The sequence below is a fragment of the Carassius carassius genome, chromosome 46, assembly GCF_963082965.1.
Source record: "Carassius carassius chromosome 46, fCarCar2.1, whole genome shotgun sequence".
In the NCBI taxonomy this organism is placed as follows: Eukaryota; Metazoa; Chordata; class Actinopteri; order Cypriniformes; family Cyprinidae; genus Carassius; species Carassius carassius.
The window spans coordinates 16745012-16764373 of NC_081800.1; the positions used below are offsets into that span (position 1 = coordinate 16745012).

A 19362-nucleotide genomic window follows, 5' to 3' on the forward strand; every position below is an offset into this window, starting at 1 on the left:
GATTTCACATTATATATAAATTAATTAGTAAGATAAATGTATTCTTTAAACTTTTATTATACAAAAGTTAGTTCTAAGTGATGGTTTTTGCCTAAATAAATCAAAAATAAAACACTAAACACTAAAATAAGTCTATTAAATTATTTACACTTGAGTTCAGACATCACTATAAATGTACAGCATAAAAATGGATATTCATTTTAAAATTTACTAAAGATTACATTTAACAGTGTTATTAAATTATTGGTGTTTTTAAAATTTTACTTGAATTGAGGATTAGATGACAGCAAAGATAATCTAAATGTAAAAATGAACATGTATGTGTTTGCATGCATGAACTTTACTTGAAAATGTAAAGTTCATGATGTTTACAGCTGGGGAAGAAAAAACCTCATAAAGCAGTCTAAAGCAGTTTGCTGGTTTTACATTTTTTGGCCACTTTTCAGTCTGGGAGTCCAGCTGGCTGACTAAATCGGGGATGAAAAATGGGGGATGACCTAAAAGATTAAATATAGGCACATGTACAGCACAGATGAATTTGGTAATTAAAAGGACAAATAATAATTGAAAACTACAGCACAACAAAATCTATTTAGAAAAGGTTTCAGCATTGACAGTGACAATTCTTCTGTAAAAGCTGCTGTTCAATAACAAAAACAAACACATGCTATTAGCTTATGCCTACAGCCTCACAATAAATCAACCTTTAAAAAGCTCCAGCCTCTAGCACTTTTACTGCCCTCCCTGCAGCTCGCCTGAGTGGGTTTACCCGATTTCAGTTTGTCAAACTGAATTGAGAAAGGAAGTCAATATTTGTGCTCTTTCTTGCAGTTAGCTGCCACATGCCACAGTTCTCCAGCAGAGTCATGTTTCATGCGACTGCCAAATGGACACGCAGTTTTTCATATTCACGTATACTGTATCCCTAACAGACTCTTCTGACCTCTTCTTAATAGGGTTGGAAATCGTTAGAAAATCCGACCCGGGATGTGTTTCGTTCACACAAAAGATGACCCGGCTAAGTTCCGGCAATTTTCCAGGCCCAATGTGCAGTGTGAAAGGGTCTTTAGAGTGTCAGAAGGTTTTGACTGACTGCCTTTGTCCAGGCTATAATAGTCTGTCTATTGTGACATAACAGAAAATACTGACAGAGGAAATGGAACATCAAATAGTCCCGTCAAAGTGTTGGCACTGACTCGTGATTAATCAAATCGCTTGCACGGGCACACTGTAAAAGCATCAGCCTCTCCCTTTAGACGGCTCAGCCTGCCCAGTGCCTGTAATCTCGTCTCGGTAGTTCATGCTTATAAGGCTGCAACTCAGAAAACCACATTCTCACTCTAAAACAGGGCAAAGCCCCATTCAGACTTTCTGTTTAGGAAATCCCCTTTGAACGCCAGTGAGGGTACTGAAACTGCATTTGGACAAGGGAAAAGGCGTTCCAAATGCTAATGTCATAAACTCTACTACTACTCGCTAAACAACAGCATAACTTTGGCAGCTTTGTGGCCCGAGCCCTCGACGGGACACACGGAGGCCAGTGCAGAAGACAAAGAGCTGATTGAGCCAATGCGGCCTGTCTGGCCTTTAAAGCATGAGTCTTTCAACTTGACCTTCATTCCCCTCTCTCCTCCTCCTCCTCCCTCCAAGAACCCTTCACACTGGATCAAACACTCAAAATAGTAGTCTTGTCTTATTTTGAAGGTCTGTGGAATGCACTTGGATGGAGATTCGCAGATTTGTCCATTCTCAGACACAGATCATCAAATGTCAAATGAGCATTTGCGAGAGGAAAACCTCCATCCGTCATAATGCCACAAAGCCAGCTGGCATGGCATCTTGTTGTCGTTCTGGTACTAAACAGAATTTCACACCCCAAGCATGGCAGTGCTTAACCCATTTAGCTCGTGTTTACTCCTCTGAGATCATACAAGCAAATGTGTGAATGCATAAATTAGAGTGTAGAAGTGAAAATGAATGTTTGACAGCCAATATGCAGAGAAACAAAAGAAAAAAAAACAGTTAATTATGTGAGTAGTGGTTTTTCGACCTTTGTGACAATATTCCAAATTTTCAGGTATTTTAGTATTAATGACAATTACACTTGTTTTGTGTGAATTTGGATGTATTAATATAGTAAATTAATTAAACAATCATTTTGTGATTCCAGAAGTTTCAAGAACTGCTTGTTTTTTAACAAAATCAACAGTTATTGAAGGGAGAAAATAATTTCACATCTTTTAAGTATACATCTTTATATTAGATTTTTAATAAGTATCAATTTATTAATTAAAATATTTAAGTCATTCTGTGGACATCCTCTAGAAAGGACAGGGATGAAATGGCTTGTGGTGTGACTTGTCAAAAAAATGATGATATTTATGATTTATTGTTAAATAATATTCTCAATACTACTGATATGACATACATTCATAAATAAATAAACATGATATCGGTTTAAAAAAATTCACCTTGAAAATTATATTTTTTGATATTTTAGCAAAAATAATTAAGTCAGCCTGAATAATATTCATTACTGAATATATTCAAGGAAAAAAAATATTTATTTTATTTTATTTTATTAGGTTTGTGGAGGAGATTTTACTTTAAGGATAGTGGGGAAACAATTAAGGAAAAAACATAAGAAAATCATATTTTACATCTAGTGACAGGTGCAAATTAGAAGTTATTGCATATAAAAAGCTATGATATGCTGAACATTTATGAAATATGAGATTCAGTAAAAACACCCCAGCTGTAGGAATCACAGTTTAATTGACGCATGTTTTCTATTTTAAATGTCAGATTTTGATTTGTGCGTGTTTAAGAGTCACATCTCTTTGGCACAGGGATGCAACGCTGCATATGTTCAACATCTGTCTATGAAGGCACCGATCGCTGTGAGAATTCTCTCAGCCTGTTTTAAATGGCAGCTACAGTTTTCTTGGTGGGATCTCCTTAAGTCATTGTAGTTTGCAGGATATCCTCCACTCCGGCCAGTAACTTCCACTATCTGCTTTTAACCCTTCAATGGGTGTATCTGTGAGAGAGGAGAGCTATTTTCTGGGCAACCAATGGGAGGGCCACATCCTGTTTGCTCCCATGTACTTGAAGACATGGCCAAGATAATTGGTCTTGATGTCAGAATACTCTGATAAACCATTTCTGGTTCCCACCATAGAGTATTTTGTTATTATTTACTCATCCACATGCTGTTTCAAACTAACATGACATTTTGTCTTTACGTCATTACGAATGTTTCAACTGTTTTTGTCTGTACAATGAAAATCAAATCAATGGGGCCCAAAAGAAAACTGTAGTCCCAGTGTATTATTTAGCTTAGTATTATTTATTTACATCTATAATATGTTAATAACGGCCCAAAAAAAGGACAAAAGATTAAAGTATTTCAGCTTTGAACTAAGAACAGAGTACGCTAATTATAATAAAAACTGTTCATTTTTGGTAAACTGTCCCTTGAAATCCACAGTGGAACCAGAAGCAGTTAACTAAAACATTATAGTGTCAAGATCTTTTATCTTCATTCCCTTTAATTGCTTTTCCCGCAATATAAATCTCTTGCTATGACTAGAAGACCTACAAAGAAACAATGCAATCAATAATTAAAAAAGTATTTTGAAACAAGCTGGAATTCTTATTGATCTCTAAACAATTGCATGTGTGAATACCAGCAAACTTGCACAAACTTTCTATGAAAGATAACATAAAAGAACATCCATCCGAGAAATTGCATTCACATAGTCAGTACAGAGCGGTAACGTGGAGGAGAAATCATTTTCGTAATTGCTATGATTATGTTTTGCTGTTCATTCCATCCCACGCTAAGGGGTGTTAATGAGGTATCCACAAATTCAAAGCTGTTCTGCATCAAAATCAAAGTGCCGAGTTGAAAGAAGCAACACTATTAGAACTGTCCTTTTATGTACTGAACTGCTACTGACAATTTCACACTACAAAGACTTCAGTGTGCTATCACAGAGAGACAAAGCAAGCACCCTTTATTCCTTTTAGTCTGTCTCCCTCTCTCGCTACTGTATCGTCCACTAAGTTCTTTTGATCACTTGAACAATGAATATTATTTATTTAGTTTAGCCACTGGAACTAAAGCTGTGAATTGTTTTATAATCCTATAATATGGATTATTACTTTCCTTATGGCCACTCCCATTCCTTCCTCCCTGAAACACAATAAAAACGCTCGACTGTGGTGAAACCCAAGCATGTTTCCATTAGCAGTAAAATGAGCTTATTCACTGTTAGACTATTGCAATCATCATAACTTCTGAACTAGAACTATCTACATGTATTACCGATGTGACGGATTAGGAAACAATGACTTACAAACACTATGTGCATCTCTGTGAGTGTCATATTGTAAGGACATTTGATACTCATGTCCAATGAGAGAAATGAAGCAATGTTTCCTATGGAGGGGGATAAGATTTTCCAAGGCAGTGCATATATGTAAAAAATAAGTGCTAGTATCTGAGACTGATAGCTGAAGGAAGAGGAAAGCTATTTAGGAAGTTCTATTCAGTAAACTAGTGGTTCTTGACAGATTTTCCTCAGAATTTTGCAAGATTTTGCATTAAACAATAAGTGGTAGGTTAATAAATCCAACATTAAAATAAGAATGGATGCTGTCAAAATATCCTCAAAATATCTTCCTTGCACTGTAAAAAAAAATATTATAATTAGGATACATTTTACAATTAATTATTATTTTAGTTTTGGTACAAAATTTTATGATTAATTAAATGTGTTGCAGTTTCTTTATAATCATGTGGACAACAATTTGTGTGTGTGTGTGTGTATGTATATATACATATTTCTTACTTGTTTATATTTTCTCATTCATTTATAATAATATGTGTTTTTTATTGCTGTTCACAACCATGTCAGAACAAAGTTGTGCCTGTTTTTAAGTTTAAGTGAAGAATTACTAGTCCACACATTGTCTTCATTTTCTCAATTCTTTTCCCTTTCCTCTTTCTGACAGAATGTATATGGCCTCCTCTGAGAAGGCTGGACCACAACAACATGGAAACCAAAATACCCCACCACGTCTCCCAATCCTGCTGTATACTATCATCGTTGCAACCCTGACACAAAATATTACATCAACTGCACCACCAGGACAGCCAATGAATGGACAGCTGGGTGGTCTTTTTAAAGGAAGGTTTTACATGCATCTGTTCACCTTTACATAGCTAGAATCATGCACAAGTGAAAAAAAAAATGGAAGCATTTATTTTATAGATTAAACCAATAAAAAAAAATATATTTTTTTTAATGGAAAAAAAAAATTAAATAATGTAATAATGTTTAGGTTAATGTATCAATATATACTTGTCACCACAGCAGAGTAGGCCAGATCTTTCAAAGAAAACATTTACATGAATCCAAAATTAGAGATGAATAAGATTGCCTTTTACAACTATGATTTCATTTTGGCTGAACACCTCCAATAATGCTCATGGGTAGATGACTTAACAAATGAACAAGTTGGTCCTTTGAGCTTCCCGTTTAGTGAGCACCGTAATCGAGATTCTCGTGGCCTCACTTCAAAATGATCTCTCAGCTAGTCTCCCTAACTGAAAGCATGTATGTATGCTATGCTAACCTTTCTCTTCAGTTTGATGTGGCTGTATGACCCAGTGTTCAGGGTCTAAACGAGGACCTGTGAAGCTTCTGAAGTTCTGTAGAGCTAAAGGAGGGTGAGGAGATCTACCACGTCTTTATCAGGCTTTATCAAGCTAACAACAAACAAACCAGCCAGGAATATGCAGCAGCTTAGTATCAGATAAAAGAGCCTTCTTGTATACCAAGGGGATTTAGGAAAGATAAAGAAAAGAAGCTGGATATCACCTCTATGGACTGCTTATATGGTGCCTAACATAATCAGGTGTTTTGAAATAATCACATTTTTGTCATTTAGGAAATGCCTTTCTACCTCAGGAGTAACCTGGGGTTAAGTGTCTTGCTCAGGGGTAGACTGTTGACAGACCCCAATGCTCTTCAGTTCATAAATCACCCCCTTTTGTGGTTTAAACCAATAACCTTTGAGTTACCAGCACAGATGTCTGACATCTCATACAGAGCAATGAGATTGAAACGAAAGGGAAAAGAGACTCCTGCTTCTCAGATGATTCTCATGAGGAAAAAGACCTCAGTAGTAATCTTATGTTCCAGAGTTTCAAAAAAACAACATCATAAATGTTTCTAAACATCATAAATGGAAATATGGTATGACGACAAAGATCATGATTTCAATCATCATTATGAATCATTATGAAAATATCAAATAATATCAAATAATAAAACTATATAATATACCAAATCCAAGCTCATCTAGAGTAGTGACAACTATCAAATTATGTTTCTATTGTCAGTATTCCCAAGTAACATCTTTCAGACGGAGATGATTCTTAAATAAAAAGTAACTATTTCAGGGTCTATTCAGGGACTAGCACACTTACATTTTAAATGTATTACTCATGATGATAACTACTTCATTTGAACAATGTAATGCATCCGAATTAAATACAAATATTTTATTTATTTCAAAAAAGAAAGACAATAAACTCCAAATGTTAAATGGTAGTACATTAGATTTAGAAGCCATTATTTTCAAGGAGGATTTTAAACCCCACTCTAAAGACCAGTTTGTAGCTATTTCAACAGATGCTCCATAAAAAAACATGCATCAGAAAAACAGGATTCTGTGTAATATTTGCTACAGTAGTTGGATATGAACTCTTATCAGCGACAGGAAAGGAAAAGTGGTCACACAGACCTCTGGAAAAAGAGCACATAGGTTAGACATCCACAAATACTCTACTCCAGGAAGGATGTTCTTTCTCAAGTGCTGTCAGGCACGGATATATAAATGGCTTTAGGGGGATTACCACTAGGTGACTCATAGTCTCAACCTATCCAGCCTTAAAACATTGCATTGCAGATATATTTGTAAAAAGATATTGATTTGTTATTCCAGATTCTACAAATCCACTGAGATCAGAAATGTACAGCTGGGGGCAGATGTGGCCTAATGGTTAGAGAGCCGGACTAGTTACCAGAAGGTCGCTGGTTCAAGTCTCGGTGCTGGCAGGAGTTGTAGGTGGGAGCGAGTTAATGAACAGCACTCTCTTCCACCCTCAATACCCATGGCTGAAGTGCCCTTGAGCAAGGCACTGAACCCCCAGTTGCTCCCTGGGCGCTGGATGTTTAGCTGCCCACTGCTCCGGGTGCGTGTTCACGGGGTGTTAAATGCAGAGCACCAATTCCGAGTATGGGCTACAATACTTGGCAAATGTCACGACTTTCACTTTCATTTTTGCTCATCAGGTCAGATCAGTTTTATGGCCCAGTTCAAAATTAGACGGAAGATTCAATTTTCTTCTGCTAACTTTGGGTCTACATTTAGCAAACTAAATGTTTGCTTTGAGAATTTAGAGTCTGTATGTGGTCACTTCATAACACTGAGTCTCACAGAGGTGATGTTTAAGATCTGGCACCTCTTAGTTGACACGGTCACCCCTCTGCTACTCCATCTTCTGAATATACTATAGCTACAGCAGAAATATCCCTTTCTAATTTATGAGCCAGCATGTTTGTGTGGAGGTCCATGCTGTGCTATTTTGAGAATAAAGCTCAGGTGTCAGGCTGCAGAGCGCTTACCAAAACAATACAATGGACAACAATGGCCCAGACAGACTCCAAAAGGACAGACGGGGAAGCAAAAGCCATTACAAAGAGTAGTTCCAATGATAGAAAAGTTTAGAAGGGAAAATGCAGAAGTCTGACACTGCAGCTGAGACACTTTCGATGTTTGTTATCTAAATAACGCAAGGTCCGTTTCCAAAATGAGGCTGGTTGCCATTTAACACAAAGAATATTATATTTTAAAAAAATGATTCGGTGACTATTCGCAGTGCTTTCCGAAAGTTTGCACAAGAAACTGATAATTCATTAGTGCTAATCCCTCTTTGTTTTTTGTTTTTTTTACCTAAAATAGTGCCGTATCATAAATATTTATTCTTTTTATGGGTTATGATGGGTTATGTTTTTGAACAAGAGTCTCTTATATTCACCGTAGCTGAATTATTTGATCAAAAACACAGCAAACAGTATAAAATTAAAATATTAATGCAATTTTCTATTATATTTTACAATTTAATTTATTCAAGAAATATTTCTTATTATCAATGCTGTAAACAGATAATCTCTTTAATATTTTTGTGGTTAATATATATATATATATATATATATATATATATATATATATATATATATATGAGTGTATATATATATGTGTGTGTATATATATATATATATATTTTTTTTTTTTTTTTTTTTTTTTTTTCAAAACATTTAAATTGGCCCCAGACTTTGTGTAATTTCTTTATTTTTTATTTTAAAGAAAAGAGTAGTTCCAATGATAGAAAAGTTTAGAAGGGAAAATGCAGAAGTCTGACACTGCAGCTGAGACACTTTCGATGTTTGTTATCTAAATAACGCAAGGTCCGTTTCCAAAATGAGGCTGGTTGCCATTTAACACAAAGAATATTATATTTAAAAAAAATGATTAAAAATTTATTTATTTTCAAAAATTAAAATTTTTTGAAATGGTTCAGGTTTACATTAGTGGAGCCCATGTGAAATTACTACACAAAACTTCTGTAAAAATGTGATAAAAGTACACAAGATTTCCTTAAATAGAACTCAAAGAGAAGATACATGTGTTACAGACCTCCCCAAATTATGAAAGGCGAGAATTAAAACTTATGATGTGAGTGAATCAACAGAGGACAGTGTTTGTATCGTCTGTTCCAGCTGCTATTTGTTACACTGACTTTCATGTGTGCTGCTATGTTTACACCTCTGCATCTCAGCTGATGAAAGGAGAACTGAGTATTGTTTGGATCTCCGGCAAAAATCTGAGGCCCTTGTTATGATGAAGCTGCTGTCTCATCACTGTGAGCAAAGGCGGGTGACAGGATGTGACTGAGACACAACAACTCGATATAATGCCCTCAGCAGATGATTAAAACGGTTTCATGTTTTACTGCAAGATGTTTGCAGAATCTGTTGATGCATCTCTTTTATCACACTGATATGAAATGTGTGACTTATGCAAAGCTGTAATAATTCCTTTCTAAAAAAAAAGAAAGAAAAAAAAAGGCTTCTCACTTGTAATAGGTGTGCCTGGTTCAACTGTGCTCGGCTCAGGGGTGCTTCCATCCTCTTCTCCACTTACATCTGAAGGAAAATATATATATATTAGTTTTTTATTTTTAGTAAAAAAAAAAAAAAAAAAGAGGATTTTGAAAATTAGTCTTGAATGCTCAGCAAGTCTGCATTTATTTGATTAAAGAATTTATGAAATATTGTGAAGAATTATAAAAATTTTAAAAGAATGGTTTGCTATACTTTATATTTTAATATTTGAAAATAGTATTTATTCCTGCGATGACAAAGTTGAATTTTCAGCAGGCATTAATTTAGTCTTCAGTGTCATATGAAGGTTCAGAAATTATTCTAATATGCTAATTTGCTGCTCAAGAAACATTTCATATTATTATCAATGTTGAAAGATTTGTTTTGCTTAACATTTTGTGTAGAAACTATGATTTTTAAAAAAAAATTCAGGATCGTCTCAGCAGTGCAGCATTCAGATAGTCCCACCTCCTGAAGGATCATAGTACTCTTCATCATCCACATAACCTCCCGGCCGCGTGTTTTCCTCCTCTAAACCTTCTGGGAAAGGCACCTCATCCCACACTTTAGAGCTCTGAACCACCTGTAGTCAAAACAAATGAAACCACAATTTATGGGATTGAAATCAGCATCTCCAAACTCATCTTGAGTTATGAGAGACTAACAGAAGAGAGAGACAAAAACAACAGTCAATGCCTTCTAGCTCTGCTGAAGGAAGAAGAGATAAACATCTTGCCTTTGTGATATGCATGCCCAAAAATGCATATCACACACATCATAAAAGACATGAAATGAAAGTATAAAAGCTGTCTTTAAAAAGTATTTGGAAACGTCTGGAAATGTCTGGATATCACAGAATTAAAGTATCAAATCAAGTGTCAAGGGCAAATAAATAAAGCTAGTTGCTAAAACAGTTTTATTATCACAGTTTCTGCAAAATAAATATTAAGAATAACACATGATAACAAGAAATGTTTCTATAGCACAAAATCAGCATATTCAAATGATTTCTGAAGGATAATGTGACATTTAAGAATGGAGTAATGATTGCAGAAAATTCAGCTTTGTCTACAAAATTAATAAATTGCATGTATTTATACAAAAACAGTTATTTCAAATTGTATTTGTTTTTCAGTATTTTTGATCAGATAAAGCCTAGGTCCACATCAGGGATTTAAAAAAAAAAAATCTTACCAGCCCCAAACATTTGAATAGCAGTGTAATATGAATCAAAAATAAGGTATGAATAAAATAACATATTAACGCCTGTGGTATCACATGAAAAATCATACACACACGCAAAAACACATTAAAGCAACTTTTTTGCAATTTGCATAATTAGCAGAAACTTGAACTTCAACACAACCAGCAGAGCCTTCTGCTTATTATTATTATTTTTTTTTGGTAGGCAACAAAAGCTTTGATGATTTTATACAATTATGTCTCCTCTGCAATCCGGTTCTCATCTTCACATTTGTATACGTATTTGGCAAGATGCCACATTTGGCATTTTCATTCTTCATAGCCTGCCAGTTCCCATTTCCCTGCATCTCCATCATGGTTGCAGTTCCCATTTAAATGGCTCCCGCAAATAAATAACTTGATCTCCCCCCCAAATCCTTTCTCTCCTGACTGAACACTCTAAAACAACAATCCTGGAGCTTTTGAAAAAGGAAATCGCTGACTGGCAAAATTCTTTCAACTGAATCTGCTCAGCGAACCTTTGGTGTGATCATCGCCTGCTTCCCTCTCCCTTGGGAAGAAGAATCCTCCCGAAACTAGACACTCTGTCAAGTCAAGTCACCTTTATTTATATAGCGCTTTAAACAAAATACATTGCGTCAAAGCAACTGAACAACATTCATTAGGAAAACAGTGTGTCAATAATGCAAAATGATAGTTAAAGGCAGTTCATCATTGAATTCAGTGATGTCATCTCTGTTCAGTTAAATAGTGTCTGTGCATTTATTTGCAATCAAGTCAACGATATCGCTGTAGATGAAGTGACCCCAACTAAGCAAGCCAGAGGCGACAGCGGCAAGGAACCCAAACTCCATCGGTGACAGAATGGAGAAAAAAACCTTGGGAGAAACCAGGCTCAGTTGGGGGGCCAGTTCTCCTCTGACCAGACGAAACCAGTAGTTCAATTCCAGGCTGCAGCAAAGTCAGATTGTGCAGAAGAATCATCTGTTTCCTGTGGTCTTGTCCTGGTGCTCCTCTGAGACAAGGTCTTTACAGGGGATCTGTATCTGGGGCTCTAGTTGTCCTGGTCTCCGCTGTCTTTCAGGGCAGTAGAGGTCCTTTCTAGGTGCTGATCCACCATCTGGTCTGGATACATACTGGATCCGGGTGACTGCAGTGACCCTCTGATCTGGATACAGACAGGATCTGGTGGCTACGGTGACCTCGGAATAAGAGAGAAACAGACAAATATTAGCGTAGATGCCATTATTCTAATGATGTAGCAAGTACATAGGGTGTTATGGGAATTCAAGTTCAATTCAATTCAAGTTTATTTGTATAGCGCTTTTTACAATACAAATCGTTACAAAGCAACTTTACAGAAAAAATTATGTTTCTACAATATTTAGTAGTAGCTAGTAGTTTGTGCACGTTTGACAGGATTTTAGAAAAAATAAAAAATAATAGATTTAAACTGCAAGAGTGTGTCTGCCTCCCGAACAATGTTAGGTAGGTTATTCCAGAGTTTAGGCGCCAAATAGGAAAAGGATCTACCGCCTGCAGTTGATTTTGATATTCTAGGTATTATCAAATTGCCCGAGTTTTGAGAACGTAGCGGACGTAGAGGATTATAATGTAAAAAGAGCTCTTTTAAATACTGAGGTGCTAAACCATTCAGGGTTTTATAAGTAATAAGCAATATTTTAAAATCTATACGATGTTTGATAGGGAGCCAGTGCAGTGTTGACAGGACCGGGCTAATATGGTCATACTTCCTGGTTCTAGTAAGAACTCTTGCTGCTGCATTTTGGACTAGCTGTAGTTTGTTTACTAAGCGTGCAGAACAACTACCCAATAAAGCATTACAATAATCTAACCTTGAGGTCCTAAATGCATGGATTAACATTTCTGCATTTGACATTGAGAGCATAGGCCGTAATTTAGATATATTTTTGAGATGGAAAAATGCAGTTTTACAAATGCTAGAAACGTGGCTTTCTAAGGAAAGATTGCGATCAAATAGCACACCTAGGTTCCTAACTGATGACGAAGAATTGACAGAGCAACCATCAAGTCTTAGACAGTGTTCTAGGTTATTACAAGCAGAGTTTTTAGGTCCTATAATTAGCACCTCTGTTTTTTTTTCAGAATTTAGCAGTAAGAAATTACTCGTCATCCAGTTTTTTATATCGATTATGCATTCCATTAGTTTTTCAAATTGGTGTGTTTCACCGGGCCGCGAAAAAATATAGAGCTGAGTATCATCAGCATAACAGTGAAAGCTAACACCATGTTTCTTGATGATATCTCCCAAGGGTAACATATAAAGCGTGAAGAGTAGCGGCCCTAGTACTGAGCCTTGAGGTACTCCATACTGCACTTGGGATCAATATGATACATCTTCATTCACTGCTACGAACTGATGGCGGTCATATAAGTATGATTTAAACCATGCTAATGCACTTCCATTAATGCCAACAAAGTGTTCAAGTTTATGCAAAAGAATGTTATGGTCAATTGTGTCAAACGCAGCACTATGATCCAATAAAACTAAAAGAGAGATACACACACGATCAGATGATAAGAGCAGATCATTTGTAACTCTAAGGAGAGCAGTCTCAGTACTATGATACGGTCTAAATCCTGACTGGAAATCCTCACATATACCATTTTTCTCTAAGAAGGAATATAATTGTGAGGATACCACCTTTTCTAGTATCTTGGACAGAAAAGGGAGATTCGAGATTGGGCTATAATTAACTAGTTCTTTGGGGTCAAGTTGTGGTTTTTTGATGAGAGGCTTAATAACAGCCAGTTTGAAGGTTTTGGGGACATATCCTAATGACAATGAGGAATTTATAATAGTCAGAAGAGGATCTATGACTTCTGGGAGCACCTCTTTTAGGAGCTTAGATGGTATAGGGTCTAACTAAATGTTGTTGGTTTAGATGATTTAACAAGTTTATACAATTCTTCCTCTCCTATAGTAGAGAATGATTGGAACTGTTCCTCAGGGGGTCTATAGTGCACTGTCTGATGCGATACTGTAGCTGACGGCTGAATGGTTGCAATTTTATCTCTAATAGCATCGATTTTAGAAGTAAAGTAGTTCATAAAGTCATTACTGCTGTGGTGTTGGGAAATGTCAACACTTGTTGAGGCTTTATTTTTCGTTCATTTAGCCACTGTATTGAATAAATACCTAAGGTTATGTTTGTTTTCTTCTAAAATAGAAGAAAAGTAATCGGATCTAGCAGTTTTTAATGCTTTTCTGTAAGATAGGTTAGTTTCCCGCCAAGCAATACGAAATGCATCTAGTTTTGTTTTCCTCCAGCTGCGCTCCATTTTTCGGGCTGCTCTCTTTAGGGTGCGAGTATGCTCATTATACCATGGTGTCAAACTGTTTTCCTTAACCTTCCTTAAGCGTAAAGGAGAAATTGTATTTAAAGTGCTGGAAAAGAGAGAGTCCATAGTTTTTGTTACATCAAGTTGTTCTGAGGTTTTGGATATGCTAAGGAATTTTGATACATCAGGAAGATAACTTAAAAAGCTTAAAAAGTCTTTTGTGGTAGAAGTGATGGTTCTACCATACTTGTAACAACAATTTTGGCTATATGAAGTTTGCACAAAACTAAATAATGATCTGAGATATCATCACTTGGCTGCATAATTTCAACACTATCAACATCAATTCCATGTGACAGTATTAAATCTGGAGTATGATTTCGACAATGAGTAGGTCCTGAAACGTGTTGTCTAACCCCAATAGGGTTCAGAACGTCTATAAATGCTGATCCCAATGCATCTTTTTCATTATCAACATGGATATTAAAATCACCAACTATTAAAACTTTATCTGCAGCCAGAAAAACTCGGGTAACTGGTAAAATCACCAAACTCTTTAATAAAGTCTGTATGATGTCCTGGTGGCCTGTATACAGTAGCCAGTACAAACATAACAGGGGATTTATCATTAACATTTGTTTCTCTGGATAATGTTATATGAAGCACCATTACTTCAAACGAGTTATACTTGAAGCCTGCCCTCTGAGAAATCCTGAAAACGTTGTTATAAATTGAAGCAACACCTCCCCCTTTGCCTTTTAGACGCGGCTCATGTTTATAACAGTAATCTTGGGGGTGGACTCATTTAAAATAATGTAATCATCAGGTTTTAGCCAGGTTTCTGTCAAACAGAGCACATCTACATTATGATCAGTGATCATATTATTTACAAAAAGTGTTTTCGTAGAAAGGGATCTGATATTCAATAAGCCTTTATCATTTGTTTATCCATATTGCATCTTTTTTTATTTGTTGAACCTCAATTAAATTGTTAATCTTATCTATCGTATCTAGAGCCCTAACATTCTTATTGTCCTCAATTAAAGTTTGGATGCGTGTCTCTAATTCTGAAATCTTCTCTGTCAGCCTAACTATTTCCCTGCATTTATCACATGTGAATCCCTCATCTGCGACAGAGATAGATAAACTGTACATATGGCAAGAGGTGCAAATAACAATAGCAGGAGAAGACATTACTCACCGTGCTTGATGAAATATTCTTACAGCGGTTGTTTGATGAACTTGTGAAAAACTGGAGCAAGAGAGAGGAGAGGAGAAAAGAAAACAGCGATAGGTTCGAATGAAAACGCTAATGACAAGCTAACGAGTGCTAACGCTTTGCAGGTGTACTGCACTCACGGATATAAAATAAAAGTGAACGATCAAAATTAATTTGATAAGATTGATCGATAATATCAGAAATATGGTGTGAATTAAGTTATATTTTATCACTTTAAAAAACAGAGAGTGATAGTAAGATGTAAGTAATGACTCTGTCATTATTATCACCCATAATTGTAATTCAGCATATTTTTGGGTGAGAAAACTTAGAAAAAAAAGTGTATATATCAAATTCATTGTCTCCAGATATGACACACAACTTAGCAAGGGGAAAAAAATAACTTCAGCTATTAACTATTAGTACAGGGTATAAACCTTAAAAGTATAGCTCACCCAAAGAATTTTGTTTTGTCCATTTATTTACAAATGTTCCATACACACAACTGCATTTCTTCAGCCAAACAAAAAAGGAGATGTTTTGAAAAATGTGCACACTGCTTTTGTCCATACATGAAAGTGCATAGGCTCCAAAAGAACAAAAAACACTATAAAAGCATAGTGCAAGTACTATTGCACTATATTGCAGTCTTCTGAACTCATATGATAGATTTATGTGATGAATAGAATGACATGCAAATCATTTTCATGTTTCAATGAAGGTGTTTCACTTTTGGGTTGATTCATACAGTATACAGTAAAACCAAGAAAACATCTAAACTTTCTTAAATTCTCAGATCATTCTCCAGCCTTAGAAGGCTTGAGTTCACCTATAGCCAAGGAAATAATAGCACAGACAAACACACACATAATGCTTTCCACTGTCAAAGGAACCCCACTGTTTACTTTCCAATTATGCCATTCACACTACCAAAAGTTTGTTCTGCAGGAGCGGCAAATAAACAGACAAAGAGCAACATTAGATCCCATCGTTTTGAAAGACTCAAGATTACACTTGGGTTTACTCAGCTGGTGTTTACAAGGCAAGAAGCCATATTCACTGTATCTATGCCAGTGGACAATTGATAAGCAGAGAGAACAGGGCTACACAAATGTAATTCAAAGGGATTGAGATGGTCTCAGCCAGCATGCTTGGACTTCCACACTTCTAATGAGTGACTCAGCCTCCAAAGAGCAATAATGATGACTAGAAAGGACAGATGTGCACTGCTGAAGTGAACTGGCGGCTAATCCGCTCCCACACACACCCCTCTCTGGCATTTCCAACCACCAAAAAGACCCATGTCTAATTTTCAAGACCTTAGGAGTACAGCGTGAGAAAAGGATTTTAGTATTTTGGTTTTATTCAATTTGAGTGCAGCTGTGGCAGCAATGACTCAAAAATCTGCAATTACTTTGCAGTCAATATTTGGAACATGTTCCTCTTTCAAAATGCTTTCAACAAATAAACATTACTACCATGTCACATTGAAGTTGATACAAAAAACAAAATGCCTTATAAAAAGAATTAATGTTAAAGAAAAAATATGGACGATGACAATAATACAACTCTTGACTACTGAATTGACTAGTCATTATCTAAAATGCAATGGTAGCAAAATGGAATAAAATGCTTCAGAGTGGCAATAAATTCCAGTACATGATACCTGGACTCACCACCCTGAATTACATAAGGATTTCATGGATGTGAAGTGGATGACAGTTCTTATAAACACACAAATGGAATGTAAACTGTAGAGCGTTAAGTAGGTGAAAGCTTGAGATGTGCACTTTATACCCTCATCTGAGCCAGAACACCAAAGCACAGCCTGATACAGGCAGATCAGAGGGCAAACTTCCTGACCTCCAGAATGCAACTCGCTGTCTACTGCAGGGCCAGAAGTGCTAGAGAATTTCCATTACCCTTCTCCTATCATATAATGTACTTCTTCTCTTGATAATGCACTGCTTTAAGCCTCGTCCCTTTCTTGAGAATAACTGAAAGGTATCAGGGAATAGTTGACTGGTGCTCTGTTCCAAAACCTATGGCCCTATACCAACCCTACACCTAACATATATATATATATATATATACATATATATATATATATATATACATATAAAATATAACAGTATAAACAAAAATTACTTTTACCAAATAATTAAGTGTGCCATGAATTACTTCATCAGAGTATCGTGCTTGTTAGATTAGCAACATGCTAACATCAAACTCTTTGCGTTATTCATGTGGGAGATGGAGATTCTGCCTATGTAGAATGTTCAAAATCAGTCACTTATGAGCTTCCATGCATGGTCAGCAATGGATACCCAAGCAGGAAGCTCACTATGTTTTGTAACAGTGCTAGGGTGAATGATGAGGGAGCTGATGTATGACGAAGCAGTGAAATTCACTTTTTTCCACACCTATTACCCAAAGGGGCTATAAAAAAATAAACATCCATCTAACAGGCAAGGGAAGACAACAGGGATAAGACAACAGGAAAGATCTATGCATGTGCAAGACAGATATCAAAAGGCATACAGCAGGTAGGAACAGAGATTCTTCTGCGAGTTTAACCTCTCGGGGGCAAGAACATGCAAGGTGATGAAAGCTGCCAATTTTGACACTAAACCTCAGCTTGAGCACCTTAAGGGTAAAGACCATGATGAGAGAGACCCTTCAACTACACAAAGCATTCTGGACAAGATTCGACACCAGACTTTCTCAGCAAAAACATGCCTCATTCACTTTAACCATAGCATACTCAGTGGATGAGGCACATTCTTAAACAAGTTGTTACGGTCTTCCACATTGATGGAAAAAGATGGACAAAGGCTGACAGCATACTTATGGCACTCAGGAACTCTTCCTTCTGGCCATGCACATGTTCCCACGTAGACCCAAAGCATGCATCTGGGATCGAGCTGGGACTCCCACAGGCAAGATTTGACATACATGCTTCCTAATGTGCTCAGTGCAGCTGTTTCTCATGCTGAAATCGAGGCTGGGAGCTGGGAGCTTCTCTCAGCTACAGTTTGAACAATCAGATTTCTTTGCCATTCATCTTTTTCACCCTCTCCACATCTCTTCTCAGTTAGTTTCTTTCCTGCTTCACTACTGAGTGGGCCCATCACTATGAGCACATCTGAGCAGTCATCCAGCTCAGCATCACACCAATCTTCACAAACTGCAGGCTTGTTAGTCAGAACAACTGGCTTACTGCCATGTTCTTGCTGTCAAACGTTCATAAATCTTTGTGCTCTCATCTTGACATATCCTTGACAGGTCCACTGCTATGATAAACATTATTATGTTTGATTGTCAATCCCAGAGAACCGATACATAGGATAGGACATAGGATTCTTCAAAGTATGTTCAGTGACTTTGCCAAGGTTTCTTTAGAAAGAGGACAGCGTCACCAAGACAAGAAAGCAAGTTCTTCTTAAAGAAGCCCTTCCTGTTATAAATAAACAGCTTTTCCCCTGCAAAGACAATTTAATAAGTGCTGCCTTATTAAATGCCATACGCTGACATTTATCACAAAATATAGAAGTCATTCTAACATATACAACATTATAACATATAGTCGTTGTGGTTTTTCAAGGTATACTTCACCCAAAAAGGAACATTATGTCATAATTTACTCACTCTCATGTCTTTCATGTCATGTCATGACTTTCTTCTGTGGAACACAGAAAGAAGATATTCTGAAGAATTTTTCAGCTGTTTTTGTCCACACAACTGAATTTAGTAGAGTTCAGAACAATGCTGGCAATTTCCAAATATCTTCTATTGTGAGATAACCATGTCTGATAAGGTATATTCGGAACACAATGAAAATTATTGTGAAAATCTGACCGAAACAAAACAACATTCTTCAGTGATTGCTTCGGATATCATGCCAGCCTGCCAAGAGAGGTTTAAAGCTGGATAACCTTTTGCAGTCTGTTCTCAAATTCATAAGTCCCGGTTCTATTCAATACAGCTATGTCATAATTAACTCGGATTTGGCCGCGAGACTTTGTGAAGGCTTTGGAATGGTCAGTAAAGACAACAGTTCAGGCATTTGATCACATGGACTATGGACAATGCTGTTTAGAGACCTTATATGGTGACTCAGTTCTTAAGTGTGTCATTATAAAAAGGCCTGTTTTGGGGAAATTAATAAATAGTGAGTGACTTTTGGCTCTTTAAATGTAGTTGTCTTTTTGAAAGGATATTTGTTAATGAAATCTAGATGATCCTCAACACACATTGAGGGGTCACTGAACATTTGTTTGTTCCAGATCAGCCTGGCTACTGAAAAATATCAACCAGCTGTTTTCCTTCACTCATAATTACATGAGTATGACAAATAAAATGGCAGCAGAAATCTAG

The 19362-nt window shown here is 36.4% G+C and overlaps 1 protein-coding gene across 1 annotated transcript in view; it reads right to left on the reverse strand.

Annotated features, from left to right (window-relative positions):
* LOC132129312 (basement membrane-specific heparan sulfate proteoglycan core protein-like) overlaps positions 1–19362 on the reverse strand; it is a 98684-nt gene that overhangs the window by 63499 nt on the left and 15823 nt on the right. Inside the window, 2 exon segments of the mRNA XM_059540858.1 lie at positions 9213–9281; positions 9708–9822. Coding sequence (XP_059396841.1) covers positions 9213–9281; positions 9708–9822 — 184 coding nt within the window.